The sequence below is a fragment of the Hordeum vulgare genome, chromosome 6H (genome assembly GCF_904849725.1).
Source record: "Hordeum vulgare subsp. vulgare chromosome 6H, MorexV3_pseudomolecules_assembly, whole genome shotgun sequence".
In the NCBI taxonomy this organism is placed as follows: domain Eukaryota; kingdom Viridiplantae; phylum Streptophyta; class Magnoliopsida; order Poales; family Poaceae; genus Hordeum; species Hordeum vulgare.
In genome coordinates, this window is record NC_058523.1 from 173,636,899 (window position 1) to 173,653,641 (window position 16,743).

At 55.2% G+C, this 16,743-nt stretch overlaps 1 protein-coding gene across 1 annotated transcript; it reads left to right on the forward strand.

The window, feature by feature from the left end:
* The first annotated feature begins 406 nt into the window (after window positions 1-406).
* LOC123404182 lies at window positions 407-15,975 on the forward strand. The gene is made up of 3 exons (XM_045098097.1): window positions 407-859; window positions 14,158-15,369; window positions 15,423-15,975. The coding sequence occupies exons 1-2, from the start codon at window positions 839-841 to the stop codon at window positions 15,316-15,318; spliced, it is 1,182 nt and encodes a 393-aa protein (XP_044954032.1). The 5' UTR covers window positions 407-838; the 3' UTR covers window positions 15,319-15,369; window positions 15,423-15,975.
* Window positions 15,976-16,743: the final 768 nt, after the last annotated feature.

Sequence of the window (16,743 nt, forward strand, 5' to 3'; positions counted from 1 at the left end):
ACGGGAGGAAGATGGCAGCAGTTTCTCCATCCGCGGCTCTGCAGGCACCAATGGTACGTGACGTGGGTACGACAAAAGACTCAAAGTGGATTGCCTCTGCATCATAATGTGAAGTGGTTTGCTATGCGTGATACTTATATTGAGTAATTTTGATGGTCCATTGATGAATCATGCACCGTGACACGTATGAATTTGATCAACACCCATGATTTCTGCAAGTGCTACTGTAGTTCGATTTAGTTGTCTCATCGTCACGAGTCTGAACTTCTATGAGCACTGTACGTAGGCCATCTTAAGGATATTCCGCCCTTTTTGTTGTTTTGCCTTTATTGTTGATTCGAGGATCTGTTGGATGCACTTGGATCGTGGAGATGCCCTACAACTCCCTCTGAGGACGAGATGAGCGGCGGCCGGAGTCCACTTCCACCTCACCAGCCCCAGCCCTAGCTCCCCCGTGGCCTCCCTGCTAGATCTGCTAGCTGTCTCGTCGGCATCTGCGTCCCCCCTGGCGGATCGCGCGGCGTCCGAGGCGGCGGAGCTCCCACCTACCGTGGTGAATGCATCTGGATCCGGTTCGGGTGGTGTTCATGAGGCTATCCCGCCGACGACAGGCGAATCTTCCCCGGAGCGGGAGGCCGGCTCGGATGCGCCTGCCCCTGCGCAGCCACGCCCCCAGGCTGCGCTCCATTATCGTCGTCCCAGATGCGCCGCAGCTCGGCGCGTCCGAGAGCCAGCCGTTGGCTCCTGCTACTGCAGCCGTTGCAGTGGGCGGGCACGCCTCCCCTGCAGTTCATGCGGCTCCCAATGCGCAGGCTGCTTCTGCTGCTTCCTCTCTGCCATGGCAAGAGGTTCGCCCGAGGTATTGGTGGAGGGATCCCGCTTTGCTCCTTCGAGACGCCTTGCGCTCTCGCCCGGTTGCTTCTGCGCAGAAGCAATCTTTGGCATTCAAAGCGCGATTTGGTGGTAAATGCTTTCGCTGCCTCTCCGAGCGGCACCTCCTTAAGAACTGCTCTGGGAGAGTTCGATGCATCCGCTGCAAAGGAGAAGGTCACATCGCACGCTTCTGCCGTTCGCATTGCCGCACCGCCCAAGCCCCACCTCATGAGCTTGCGCTGCCGCCTCGTGGTCCTGCTCAGCTGCCCCTGTTCCGGCCGCTGGTGCTCACTGGCCAAAGCTCCGGCCATCTGCTGCTGCTGCGCCCCTGCGCTGTCTGCTGCTGCCCCCACCCCGCCTGCCATGGAGTATGTCCCAGGCGCCGCTTCGCGCAGGTCGGAGCGTTCCTCCTGCGTCATCATCAGTACTCCAGAGATGGAGAGCGACGCCTCCCACTTGAGGCGCACTGCTCTGCTCGCTGTCGCGCGCGACAAGCGCCTCGACATCAACTCGGCGCTTGTTGCTAAGGTAGTGGAGAAGGAGTCTGGCCTGCCTGTTGAGTGGCGCCAGCCTTCCCTGAGGATTACCTCATTCGCTTCAACGAGCCCTTCCAGCGCGATATCGCTCTCCGCGGCGTCGTCTTCGAGACCTCCTTCCCTGGGAGCCGTCAACCGAAGGCCGCATCCGCGATTGGTGGTTCTACTGCCGCCTCGCCATTGTGGGGCTTGACTACCACAACTGGAGGCTGGACGTAGTCCGGAAGCTGCTGCGAGACTGCTGCCACGTCGATCGTTTGGAGCGGCAGACGGAGCGCTTGCACAATGCCGCTGCCATGTACGTCTGGGTGTGGACCTGGAACCCGGATGGCATCCCGAAGTCCGTCGATATCACCGTCCCGGAGAGGACCGGGGATGGGCGCATGCGCCACCAACTGCCGGAGGGCACCCCGGTGGAGGAAGGGCGCCGTGGCCCGGAGGGCCGAGCCCTTATTCATCTGATGCAAACCAAGGACTACACGCCCCCGCTTCCTGACGTGCCGTCGCGTGCCGAATGGCCGGCTATCTATCGCTACGACATGGACCTTGGTTCCATGGACGGACGCCCGGCCGCGCCTGCTCGATCTTCATGCGGGTAGGCCCGGCATGTACGCCGCCGTGAGGATGACGCGAATGACGAAGGCCACGACAGGCATCAGCGTCGCCGCTCGCTCTGGCAGAGTGTGCTGTCCCAAGCGCAATGCCGCGACACCGCTTGTTTTGAGCCGGCGCCTAGGCGCGACCATCACCGGGAAGAGGGCCGCAATCGTGGCGTCCAGGGGCGTCGCCATCGTGCTCCCAGCCGCGCTTCCTCTCCTGAGCGTCGTTGGTGTGCCTCGCTGAGCCCTCAGCCGGTGCGCCGCCACGCCGTCCCTGCTAGTTCGTTCACGGCGGTTCCTGCCGGCTCCCTTCTTCGTCGCGGGGCCCGTCCATATGCTTCTGAGGGGTCGAGGGCCTCTCCGGTGCCGCGGGCTTCTTCGCCTGGTTCGCCCATCCATTTGCCCTGAGAGGCCGACGCAGACGTTGCTCCTCCCGAGCTCGTCGCGGCTGCTTGGGCGGCCTGCTCCGGGCGACGCGCCAATCGCTCAACCATGTCCTCTTGCTCGGATAGCCGGGGCGCTAGGCTGCTCCCGAACGCGCCTGCGGCCGCAGTTTCTCCTCTGGATGAGGTCATTGTCGCTGCTAGGGCCATGTGTCAGCCGTGCGGACCGCTCTCGCCGGTCCATGATGGCACACCACCCCTGGGTTCGATTCCAGGCGGGAATCTCTCTGCAACCCAGGCCTGCCTAGTCCATAGACCCAGGCCTGCCTGGGCCCTGTGGACTGGACCGCTGCTACTTCTGAGATGCTGGGGCTGGCTGCGCAGGCCCCATGGCTGGTCGGGGCAGACTCGCCAGCACGCTGGAACCAAGACTCTGATCTGCACGTGTTTCAGCCTCCGTTGCAGGATTCGCGCCAAGACGAATGGGATCAACTTGCCTTGCATCAACTGCTGTCTGCCTCATCAGCCTGTTCCATCTGGGCACCTCGTCACGCTGTGGACGCGTCACCTGGCATTGCTGGATTTGGACCAAGTGTGCCACCCTCTGGCCTTTCGCCCCTGCCGGAAGAGATTCTGTTCGGTCCTGGCCATCAGCTGCAGTTGGACCCAGCTCCATAGGAAGTTCGAGCTCGTATGGCTCTCTCGGAGGCCAACCTCTCGGGTCACGAGCTGCTCTCTGCTGTGACTAGCTGGGTCTCCGATCTGCACCTTGACGAGCAGCGTAGGTTCCTCGCCCAGCTTATTTCCTCTATGCCGCCTTTGCTGCTCGGGGAGCCGCCTAGCGCTGTACCTTCGGACTCTGTTGCACCTTCCATCAAGAAGAAGCTTTTGGCGCCTTTCACCCGCAAGAACAGAGCCATTGCTGCACTGCGACCTTCTATGACCTTTACTCGGCGAACTCAAGCTCGGGTCTGCAAGGCGCTTGGTTTGATTGCTTCCGAAGATCAGTTCTCCGAGCAAACCTTGCAAGACTACTTGGCTTTCTTCAAGGACCCGATGACCTCGGCTCAAGCAGAGCGGCTCGGAGTGCTTGCCGGTCTGGCGACGCCGGCTGCCATTCACCTGCCCGACTCAGACCTACAGGCAATCCTTGACGAGGTGTTGACCAGGGCAGCTTAGGCTTCTCCTGTCAGCTCTGAAGACTACGAGTTTCCCAATGACTACAACTTTTTGTGTGATGCCAAGCAACGGCGGGTCGACTGTTTCGGATGAGGTGCTGGGTATTTGTTTTTCTGGTTTTAGAGGGGCTTGCGCGGGTTGCGCCGGCCTTTTAGCTTGTTGTCACAGGCGCGGGTTGCGTCTGTTAGGATTGCACCGGTGGCGCCTTCCGTCTGTGTTTTCTTCGGTGCGCGCTGGTTGCGCCTGCCTTGTGTTACTGCTTATGTTCTCTGTTTCGCGCGCTAGGCGCTGTACGCGCCGTCGGCGCCTACCATGTACTCGCCAGCACTTTGCTGGTCGTTGTTCCAAGCTTTCTTTATGAATGAAAATCCTTTGATTCTTAATTGGAACGTGCGCGGTCTGAATGACCCTGCTAGGAGGTTGGTGGTCAAGGATCTGGTCGCCAGATGCAGCTGCTTTATCTTATGGCTGCATGAATCGAAGCTGGCCACTTTCTCTGAAGCTGTTCGCGCCGAGTTGGCTGGACAGGCCTTGAGAGGCTCTGTGTGCCTTCCTGCCATCGCGACAAGAGGAGGGGTGCTGCTGCTATGGGATGACACGAAATTACAAGCCGACTCAGTGGTCTCCAGGGCCATCACTGCTAGGTTTGTGGCACGCCAAGGCTCGGACCAGCCATGGCACCTCACTACGGTGTATGTGCCGGTGCAGGCAGAACGTAAGCAGGCTTTCCTGGATGAGCTTGCTACCATTCATGCGACCATTCCTGGTCCGTGGATGATCCTGGGGGATTTCGACCTTATCAAGGATCCAATTGACAAGAATGGATTTCGACCTTATCAAGGATCCAATTGACAAGAACAATGACCGCATAAGCAGAGGCTGGATGTCCAAGTTCAGAGCGGCCCTAAACGCCTCTAGCTTGCGTGAGATCCCACTTGTCGGGCGTAGCTACACCTGGTCAAACGAGCAATCTCCGCCAACCCTGGTTCGGCTAGACAGGGCATTCTGTAATGTTGCCGGAGCTACTTTTTCGGTCGGCCAAGCTTCTGCCACAGGCTTCTGCTATGTCGGATCATTGCCCTTTGCTGTTGGTCATTGACAGCCCGGTTAGGAAGCCTCGGAGGTTTCGCTTCGACGAATACTGGCGATTCCTGTCTGGGTTCTCGGAGGTGGTGTCGGCGGCTTGACAGCTGCCGGTAGGCAACGTTGACCCTATCAGTGCTTTCAACGTCAAACTGCGACATGTGGGGAAGGCGTTGGGTAATTGGAGCAAGTGCACAGTTGGAAGCCTGCCCCGGCAATTCGACCTAGTCCATGAGCTTACGCTGCGCCTCGATGCGGCGCAAGGCAGCAGGCAATTGGCTGCGGCCGAGGTTGCGCTTCGCGCTTCCCTGAAATCTCGCCACCTGGGCCTAGCAGTGCTGATTCGCATAAAGCAGAAACAAAGGTCGCGTGTACGCTGGCTATGTGCCACCGACGCCAACACCAAGTATTTCAACATCAAAGCTAATTCTCGCAGCAAGAAAAATCGGATTTACTCTCTCGTGGCTTCCGACGGCTCTATTGTGGCGGAGCAGGGTCAGATGGCTGAGCTGGTGGCTTCACATTTTGAGGGCATCATGGGCAGACAGGTTGCCAACTCGGCTAATTTCAATTGGCATCATCTTGGCCTGCCATGCCTATCAGATGCTCAACGGTGGACATTCCTCTATGCTGATGATGTTGCAAGCTTCGCGGACGCAAGGCATCATTCCGGACATCCCTCTATGCTGATGATGTTGCGCTATTTGTGAACCCCTACAAGGAAGATTTGAGGATGGTTGGGCTGATCTTGGAGTGTTTTGGAGCAGCAACTAGTTTGATGGTTAACCTTGCCAAAAGTGCTGCCATGCCTATCAGATGCTCAACGGTGGACATGCCTGATGTGTTTCAGCCTTTACCTATGCCTGTGGTCCAGTTTCCGTCCATATACTTGGGGATGCCGCTCTCCCTTCGCTCCCCGCGGAGGTTAGATTTTGATCGGTTCATTGCCTCTTACGATGGAAAGTTGGCAGGTTGGATTGGTGGCCTGCTGTCCAGAGACGGTCGGATTGCGTTGGCACGGTCGGTGCTTGCTGCGCTACCTGTATTCATGATCTCGATACACCCATTTCCAAAGTGGCTGCTAACCTGGATTGACAAACGGACGAGAGCTTGGATATGGAGGGGAATGGAGACCTGCACAGGCGGTCATTGCCGGGTCAGCTGGCTACAAGTATATAAGCCGCTTCATCTGGGAGGTTTGGGACTGCTCAATACCCGCAAGTTTGGGGCGGCTTTGAGGATGCGGTGGCCGTGGCGGGCACCGATGGTGGCCGTGGCGGGCACCGATGGTGGCCGTGGCACCGATGGGATGATCCGTCTAGAGCCTGGTTTGGCTTCCCGATTCCATGCTCGAATGACGAATTCGCGATGTTTGCTTCGGCTACATCGGTAACGCTGGGGGATGGCCGCACGACCCTCTTCTGGTTCGATGCATGTCTGGACGGTATGGCCCCGCGGGACCTGGCGCCGGGCCTGTTCGCAGTGTCTGCTAGGAAAAGAAGAACAGTGGCCGAGGCACTGGCGGGCTCGACATGGCTCTTGGACCCGTCGGCCGGTTTTGAAGAAGAAATGCTAGATGAACTAATAGCGCTGGCATCAAGGCTTTAGTGGGTAGCACTCCGCGACGGTATCAGGGATGGCATAGTATGGAAGCTGACGGACAATGGAATTTATTCAGCTAAGTCTGCATACAAGCTTATGTTTTCGGCACATGGTGGCACACCGATGTTGAGCTTGGCCTGGCGAGTGAAAGCCACGCTGAAGTTGAAGGTGTTCATGTGGACGACGCTGCAGAATCGTGTCCTCACGGCCGATGTCTTGCTGCGGAGGGGATGGGAAAATGACTACTTTTGTCCACTCTGTCGGCGGAACCTAGAAACAATCAGACATATGCTCTGCGAATGCTCTTGGTCCAAGCAGCTTTGGGAGATGGTAGCTTCATCAACGCGGTGTCAGTCGCTTAGGCCGGCAGCATGGAGAGCGAACGACGACCTCATATCTTGGCTGCATGGGCTATCCTGTAGGCTTTCCAAGCAGCAGGGAGATTCGGTTAAATCCTTGGGCATGCTAGTCTGCTGGGAAATATGGAAGGAGCGGAATAGACGTATATTTGACAAGAAAGAAAGTTCTGTCCAGGCTTACGATGGTGCTCATCCGGGACGAAGCTACAATCCGGTGGCTTGCAGGATGCCCGGTCCCTTTTGATCCTGGTTGAGTAGGGTAGTTGGTGAGTTGAGTTGGTTTTAGCAAAGCTAAACCTTCGGTCGGTTATCTAGACGCGGTGAACTTTCTTCACTGCTGTCAGCGTTGTTCTTTGTCTTCCTTTTCTCTCGAAACAGGCTTTCGCCCCGCTTTATATATAAAGCAAATAGACCAGAATCCAGACATCACATCCCAACAAAGAAATAGAAAAGAGGGTCAGCTGGGGCAGCAGCACAATCCAGCCCCAAAAAAGAGAAGAAACAAAAAATGCCATCAAAGGGACGAGCTAAGCAGCATGCGAGGTAGAGGAGAGCCGTCGGGCGGCCACCATCAACGCGTCCAGGTAGCGGTGAAGCCGGTCTCGGTCTTGGGTCCTAACGAGCGGATGCCAGTGCTGCAAGAAGGCAAGGAATTTGCGAGTAGTCCAAAGAGTCCACATCATAGCTGCGAAGACCAGCCAAAACAGTCGTCGTTTACGGCTGACTTGGGTGGCCCGCACCTGCAGAAAATCTGCAAGGTCATAGGCCTCCCACTCTGGTCCCAGAGCCTCGCGTACAAAGCACCAAAGTGCCTGTGCCGCGACGCAGGAGAACAGAATGTGAGAACCAGTCTCCGGGACATGGCATAGGGGACAAATCCCGTTACCCGGACCATGGCGTTTCAGCACCTCGGTCCATGAAGACGGTCTCGGAGAAGCTGCCAAACAAAAATCTTAATCTTCAAGGGCAACGGTGCCTTCCAGAGTGGGGATAACCACGGGAGGACCGGCATCCTGCACAACGGCAGGTAGGCCGAACTAACGGAGAATTCTCCCGAGGGAGAAAGACTCCAAGAAACACTATCGCTGACCGCCGAGACCTGGAGGGGAACCACTGCCAGTAGTAATTCCGAGTCCTGGACCTCAGCTGAACCAAGGGGACGGAGGAATGCAACATGCCATCCGTCCTCCAGAGCAGATGTAGAGACAAGGACATCAGGGTCGGTGCAAATAGCAAAGAGCCTCGGAAAACGAAAACATAAAGGCTCCCCATCCAACCAGGGATCTAACCAAAACTGGGTCCCAGACCCATTGCCCACTGAGACCCGCAGACCCAACCTAATCTCGTGCTTAATGCCCTGGATATATTTCTAGAACTGCGATCCATTCGCGAGCGAGCAGGCCAAGAGGGGTCTGCCTCGAAGGTACTTGGCCTCAATCAATTGAAGCCACAAACCCCGTCTCCCTGCAGGATCCGCCACACCCAGCGGAGCATCAGGGCCACGTTCATGCGGCGGGACGCAGGTATGCCCAAGCCCCCTCGGTCTTTTGGCACGCAGATGTCGGTCCATTTCACCATCTGATACTTGGGTCTACCATTCCCTGCCTGCCAAAAGAATCTAGCCAGCTCCTTGTCAAAGGCGCTGTGCACACCTTCGGGCAGGATATACATCCCCATCATATACATGGGGAGGCTCGCAAGGTTAGAGCTAATGAGAATGGATTTGCTACCTTTAGACGTGAACCTGCCGCACCAGGGCTCCACACGGGACGCTACTCGTCCCACAAGCGGATCAAACCCGCTAACCAGAATCCTGGACTCAGCCAGGGGCATCCCCAAATACGAGATGGGGAAAGCAGCCAGCTTGTATTTAAGGTTGTCCGCGATCCTGTGCTGCTCAGCCTCAGAGTAGCCCAGGACCACCACCTCACTCTTATCAAAGTTAATCTTAAGTCCAGACATTTCCTCGAAGTAGAGCAAAAGGAACTTAAGATTAGCAATGTCCGAGTCCGAGCCTGAGACCATGATCATGGTGTCATCCGCATATTGGAGGTGGGAAACCCCACCACCCGGGATGAGGTGGCCAACCACCCCCTGGATATGCCCGGCTAGCTTTGCCTTATCCAGGATGCCAGCGAGGGCGTCAACAACGAGATTAATAAGCAGGGGGGAGATAGGGTCTCCTTGCTTTACCCCCTGGAAGCCCGGAAAAAGGGGCCTACTTCACCATTGATATTGATTGCGGTGCTACCGGATCAAACCAGTTGCATGATCCAGGAGCACCACCTCCCGTCAAATCCACGTCGCTGCATCACCAGCCTCAAGAAGGACCAATCAAGACGGTCATACGCCTTCTGGAAGTCCAATTTGAGGAAGACCCCCTTGAGTCCCTTGGGCAAGAATCCCGTCATGAATCCTCCTGCCCTTCAGGAATGCGGACTGGAGGGGGTGAGCAATCCGTTCGACCACAGGGCACAAACGAGTGGCGCAGACTTTCGCAAAAATACGCGCCAACACGTTAATCACCGTAATAGGACGGAATTGCCGAATATCCGAGGCCCCAACTAGTTTGGGGATGAGAGCAATGACTCCAAAGTTAATCCTGCCCATGTCCAGGGTGCCTATATAGAATTCATGGAACATGGGCATGATGACCGGACGCACGGTCTCCTAGAATTGCTGGAAAAAACCCACCGGGAGGCCGTCCGGCCCCGGGGCCGAGCACGCCTTCATAGAAGCAATTGCCCGGCCAACTTCCTCCGAGGAGAATGGGAGAGTGAGTTCCGCATTCTCCACGTCGGACACCTGATCAGCTAGCGGCCAGAAGTCCTCACAAAGGGAGGAGCCCCCTCGCAGCTCAGCTGAGAATAACTCCTTATAGAAGGAGTAAATATGGGATGAGATGTCCTTTGGGTTTTCCAAAAGAGCACCCCATGCCAGAGGAAAGGGATGACACATTTCCGCCTACGGCCGTTAGCGATGGCCTGAAAGTACGCGGTGTTTGCATCCCCCTTGAGAAGCCAGTTCTGGCCTCCTCGACGTTGCCAGAACAATTCCTCGCTCCTGAATATGTCCATGAGCTCGGCATCGAGGGAGTATCTCCGGGTCCAGTCATCCGGGGATAGACCCGGCCCGTCCGCCAAGTCATCTAGGGTCTTAATCTGGCCCAGCAGGGCCCCTTTACGGGCCCGGAGATCAGCACCCAAATTAGCGCCCCAACCCTTCATGGCCTGTCGAGCCATCTTAGCACAGTGTTGCCAAATGTCCACCGCACAGAAGACACACGGCGGGGAAGCGGCAACAAGATGCCATCGGTCGCAGACCAGCTCGCAGAAACCAGGCTGCTCCAGCCAAAATGTCTCAAAGCTAAAGTGTCGTGATCTAGGGGGGGGGACCATCCCCCGACGAGAAGAGCAAAGGCGTATGGTCAGAGCCAATTTGCGTGATCGCCTTAAGGCCACACAGGGGGAACATCACTTCCCATTGGGGCGACACAAAGACCCGATCCAGAACACTCCAGATGGGGTCCGCCTGCTTATTCGACCACGTGAACCTGGACTCTACGTGGGCTATCTCACGTAGCGCCATGTCCGCAATGCAGTCATTGAAAAGACGCATTCAGGGCCGATCTACATTCGTAGAGCTTTTATCAGAAGCCCACCTAATGAGGTTGAAGTCATCGGCCACCACCACAGGGGTGGTGCACCTGTCCACTTTATTTTTTAGCTCCGCGAGGAATTCAGCCGAGCGGCCATGGTCCGCCGGACCATAAACGATAATCACCTCCCAGCTGAGGTGAACATGTCGGTCGGTGATGGCCATGCTCACGAAGAATTCCCCCCGGTCCATGTCTTCCACCGAGAACGCCTTCTCCCGAACACCAAGCAGGATTCCCCCAGAGTGGCCCGATGCAGGGAGCCACTGCCAGGAGAATTGGTGACGGGAGAGCCTCTGGAGCTCGTGCATGCTAAAGTCCTGGCGAATCGTTTCTTGCAGACCCACTATGTCAATCTCTTCCTGACGCATATACTCAATGAGCTGCCGCCGCCGGCCAGGGAGGCCAAAGCCCCTGATGTTCCAACATAAGAGCCTCATTTAATGACCTCGTCTGGATTCCTAGGCCCCGCAAGCGGGGCCGAGCTAGCCCGCCCGTCAACCGCGGGGCGGGGGAGAGCCTTAGGCGTCCCCGAGAAGAGGGGACATCGGAGGTCGCCGGGCCAGAAGAGGCGGCTCTGGGGCCTGACACACTCACCTCGCTGCGGGTCTCGGTGGGGTTGAGACGGGTGGGAGGGCGCCCCCTGGGCTCCCGGACAGAGGGGAGCCCACCTATGGGCGGCACAATCCCGTCCGCTACCGGAGGTGCACCACCGTCCCTGGTCTCTCTATGACCAGGTTTGGAGTGCACCGGGGGAGGGGGGGGGGGGGTTGGAACGCGCGGCAAGACAACGCGCTTCCGTCAGCGCCCCCTCAAGCCTCTCTTTCGCACACAAGGCGGAGATCTGCTCAAGAGGGGGGCCTTTCTCCCCTCGGGACACAATACCACTGTCTGCGGCCACAACAGCGAAAAGGGGCACCATATCGCTAGAAAGTACACAGAACCGAGATCCAGAGAGAGGAGGGAGGGGGAGGACGTACCCGAAAACAGATCGCGGGCCGCAGCATGCCGGGCCGCCAGCTCAGGGATCGTCGGGACATGGCCGTCCTGAAGGATCCGGGACTGGCTGATTCGCGCGCTCTGCCGCGCTGCCACGACGGGGGAAGCGCCCTCCCGAGGCCTAGAGCGGGGCACGGGAGGGGACTCAGACACCCAACCAGCGTCGACGGCTGCCGGAGGGCGCGGGTCCGGGGACCCCAAGATTGGGGAAGGAGGGGACCCCGGAGAGCGCGAGTAGCATACCACCCCGGGCGAGCGCGGGGACGATGCAGGGCAAACCTCCATACCCACACTCACCTCCTCCTCAGCGGCGACCACCGGGACAAGGGAGGCAGGGAGAGGTATCCCCGTGCCTAACGCCACCACCGGCGCCAGTGCGCCCACTGGGGTACCTCCTGCGGGCCCCGACGGACCAGCGACCGAAGGGACGGGGTTGCGCCGACCATCAGACGGTTCGGGCGGAGCCCCTACCGTATCATCATCCCCCTCAGAAGAAGACCCCTCCTTCGAAGAGCCCCCCTCATCGTCAAGCCCCCCGTCGCCAGGCTCAGGCCCAGTCGAGGCCGGATCTAGCTGGACCACCGGAGCCGGGGACTCGAGCTCAAAGATGAGGCGCCTGCCCTTGGATCCAAAGTAGAAGACCAAGGACAGGCCATCGATCTCAGCAGGAGCCAGGCAGAGAATCTCAATGCGGGCGGGGCCATCATCCTCGAAAGATGCCAGGTCGGCGGTGATCAGTTTGCCCACGGGCTCGAAGATTGCTTTCAGAATATGAGTAAGCTTGCCACCCAGCGGAGCCGCACTGCCTCCCCTTGGGAGGCCATATACGAGGACCCAGACCTTCTCCAAGGGAGGGACGGGGTCAGGCTCCGCCGTAGCCGCCTGGACGCAGATCATGAACTGGTTGATGGGACAACGGATGGAACCATGAGAGCAGACCCGGAGTAGCTCGGCCGAGGGGAAAGGAACCGAGAAGACAAGGGGTGCCGTCTTAGTCACCTCCCAGGCGAACTCAGAGTCGCGAAAGTCGCCAATGTAGGCCGCAAGCTCATCCCGGATGAGGTCAGACGAGATCACCAGTCCATCCGGGGTGGGCTGCTCGGGAGCCAAGGTGACCATCGCCAGGTGAGGCCGAGCTGCCTCCTCAATCTCCGCATCCACGAAGTAGAAGCTACCCCGCTCAGTACCATACCCAAGGTAGGCGAGGGTCGTGGGGCACCGCGGGGGGGCCTCACACTCCGAGCGGTAGTGCCGTCCGCACCCGCAGTTGATGCACATCGTGTCCTCACGGGAGCGCTGGCGGTTAACCCGAGCGCGCGGGGGGGGGGGGGGGGGGGGGGGTCCAGAGCCTCCTGCTCAGGAGCCCCCGGCGGTGTCAAGCAGCCAGCACCGCCGGGGGTTGCACCAGCGGCCTTCTTCTTTGCCGGAGCCGGGGCGGGCAGCGGAGCATCAAGCGGGACCCTTGGGGACACGTGCCTAGAGGGCCCGTCGTCCCGGCGCCAGTCCGCACCCTCCGCCCGAGATGAGCGCCAGTCAGCACGGCGGACATCATCACTAGGTTTTGCTATCTTTGTATCATCCGTTGCTTGGGCTTCCCTTCTGCAATAGAATCTTAGCAGTTCTCCTGCTAACTTTCAAAAAAAGGATCTGTTGGATCCATCAACTTTTGATCTGTTGATGTTACAGTGGATGATATCTTTTTATACCTGCCGCCACCACGGACTAGTACTATATAATAGCATGTGGATCACTAATGAAGTAATGATTATTGTCTAGTCTGTGTTGGGCTAATGTGGCCTCGACAAATAATTTAATTATATGGCCCTGTACTTCATGTGATACGTGCTACCAGAACTGGAGTAAGCCTATTAGGAGTACTAGCAAAAGGACTCATGCGTTGCAACGGAAGAAAGAAATACCACACGGCACACGCTCTTAATTTATAAAAAATGTCTATAATTTGATAATTTATAGTTACGATACAAATAAAGATGGTCTTATCCTACAAAATGCAGTTTAAAATTTCACAGGTCTTCTATTTTAACACGGGTTGCATGTAGATTTAATACATACAAAGAATCAGTCAAGTGACCTTCAGTTTCATCTCTAATCCTGATTTTGTTGACGTGTTCATTCCCAACCCGAATGAGTACCGGTATGAAAGAAAGACGAATAATGACTTATTTATTAAGATTGCACCCTAGATAGTATTTTTATTAAACGTTTAACAGATAAAATAATATCATATTTAAATTCTACATATTTTTCTAATCAAATTCCATGTATAATATGTTAAATTTGGAGTTACGGTTTAAAAGATATGAGTATTAAAAAAATATTTAATATATACTACGAGTTTAATGTCATAAACAGTAAGGTTTTTTTTGTAAAATCACCTCGGTAGGTTTTCCGACGGAAGCGATAGCCTCTTTATTATTAGGTAAAGAATAGTGGCTTACTTTGGTCTTTTTTTTTGCGGTAATCTTCCTTTCTGTAATGATCATAGCTAATCTCATTTTAGCAACTAATTAATCTGTTGACTCCACTAATTAATGATGTAACAAGTACTGTACTAGTTGGATTTAGTTGCCTCATCTTCCAAAGTCTGAACATGTACGTATATGAATATACCAGTGTTAACTCGGAGTTATGAATCTTGGCCCGTGCTGAAAACTAAAAGGAGACCAAATCGGCAAAAGCCAGTTCTACTTTTGTCACATTGTGCTACCAAATGAGGAAAGCACATACACGTGTACGTGTTGTTGAGACGTGTCTCTGTTTCAATGCTCTGCTTCGTCTTTACCCCCGAAAGAATTTATACCTTACTTCCAAATAGTGTGCTTGTATTTACACGCATCTAATCTAGTTTCCTTGGTTATGTGCGTGCAGGGTACGCAGCGTGGCTGGGGCGACCTGCCGCGTGATCTCATTGAACGGATTGTGAACAATTATCTGCCTTGTGGAATCGACAGGCTACGGGTCTCGTGGATCAACTCACACTGGGGCCAGAGTATCCGCGATATGAAACTGACACAACTCCCGTGGATGTTCTTGCCCTCAAGCAGCACTCCCATGTTTTTCGAACCTGTGGCTCAGTGCCTGCACAAGATTTGGCTTCCTGCTGAACTTAAGAGCGGGCAGGCCTGTGGGTCATCCGGGCCCTGGGTATTCATCTCCATCCACGAACCGGAGCATCAGTTCCTTCTGTACAACGTATGCAATGGAGAGAAGGTTGATTTGCCCGTGAAGATACTGGACAAGGAAAGGTTGATTCAGGACGCCTGGTTTGGGATGGCAGCTCTCTCACGCCTCCCTTCAACCGCTGGTGGGTACATGGTGGCAGCCGTTGTACGCATTAATCAATCTCATGATTTCACCATAGCAACGTGGGAGTTCAAGGAGGAACACTGGAAAGAGATAGCTAGTGTAGAAGATGGGGTGCTTGACATCTTGTTCTATCAGGGTTCCTTCCACATACTCACGGTAAATGAACATCTGATCAGGCTTGTTCCGGAGGGACCCTCTTACAGGGTGAGGATGTCATATGTTGAGCAACGCCTGACCAAACATGTGGATGATCAGTATGAGGATCCGGAGGATGATACCTTGCTGAGAAAATATCTGGTGGAGTCCATAACAGGACATCTTCTGCTTGCCCTGAAATTTACTAGAGATAGCAGCACGACCGTTGATATCCAAGTTTTCCGTCTGTGCGTTGACAATGCCGGCAAAGCCATATGGGCCTACTACACGAACACAGCGGGGGAAATGATCTACCTTGGTCAGGCCTCTTCCATTTCTCGAGTCAGTCAGTCTGAGCCAACAATTCATTTTCTTGATGATCGTAGGGTGGAAGGGGATGATGACAGCCACTACAACAGGAGGGATATGGGAGGGCTGCAACCCCATGTCCTCCAGGTTGACTGGTACAGTTACCGAACACCAAAGAAAGATTCAAGGTTCAGCTATCGGGCACCAGATGACATTGGAGAGACTGACGTACCAACACCAGTTTGGTGCGAGCCCCTGTCTGGTGGTTCTACCACGTGACTGACTGTCAGTCCTGCCGCGTGACCGTCATCGTCAACTCTTAGTCCAGCTCCGCTTAGTTTCATCCTCCTTTACTCATTATATCTAGAGAATGTGTGCTAGCTGTATGTGAATTCTGCTTTCTAGGATTGCAACTCCTCTTATTCCCTATATCTGGACTCATAATGCGGCCTTTCAACATTTACTTGTATGATGAAAGGTGCTCTGGTGTTCCATGGTCGTGTTTGCTAGGATTAGGCTCGATCGATGCCAGTGGGTTTCTGTTTCAGATGTTCTGGACTTCTGGTTCCGTTTTGCTTCCACCTGGGATGTTCCCGGTTTTGCTTCTACCTGTAACCTTGTAACAGCCCAAGTGAAGACCTGTAACCTTGTAACAGCCCAAGTGCAAGCCTGCTCCGGTGATCGCCGGAGAACCCGCCGGCATCGTCGCTCCTTCCGGGAAGAAGCACCTCCGACAGCGTATGTTCATAAGGAGAGGATCCCTCCTCTTATCAAGTGCAGCAGCAAGTCTCGTAGTGGTAGCATCCTAGTAGGATGATCGAGAGGTTTTGGGTTCGATTCCCTTGATTTATCTTGTGATTTACTCATCCACCCCCTTTTGATTTCCACTTTTTGATTCCCCTGCCCCCCATTGATTTATCCTGTGATTTAATCATCCTCTTGAGACCCTCGAGTGACTGCGAGTGATAGCGTGCTAGTATGACGATCAAGAGGTTTCGGGTATGATTCCGCTGGCGCGCCCCCCCTTTTCATTTATCATGTGATCCACTTTTTGATTCCACTCCCCCAATTTGATTTATCTTGTGATTTAATCATCCTCTTGGGACCAAAGAGTGACGGTGAGTGGTAGCACTCCAGTAGGACGATCGAGAGGTTTCGGGTTCGATTCCCCTGGCGCACCCCCCATTTGATTTATCATGTGATCCACCTTTTGATTCCCCTGCCCCCTTTTGATTTATCCTGTGATTTAATCATCCTTTGGGGAACCTCGAGTAACTGCGAGTGGTAGCGTGCTAGTAGGACGATCGAGAGGTTTTGGGTTCGATTCCCCTGGCGCATCCCTACCCCTTTTGATTTATTCTCTGATCCACTTTTTGATTCCCCTGCCCCCTTTGATTTATCCTGTGACTTAATCATCCTCTTGGGACCCGACTGCGAGTGGTAGCGCGCTCGGAGGACGATCGAGAGGTTTCAGGTTCGATTCCCTTAGCGCACCCCCCAATTTGATTTATCGTGTGATTTAATCATCCTCTTGGGACCATCGAGTGACTGCGACTGGTAGCGCGCTAGTAGGATGATCGAGAGGTTTTGGGTTCAATTCCCGGGGCGCACCCCCTTTTCATTTATCCTGTGATCAACTTTCTGATTCCCCTGCCCCCTTTTGATTTATCCACCCCCTTTTCATTTATCCTGTGATCAACTTTC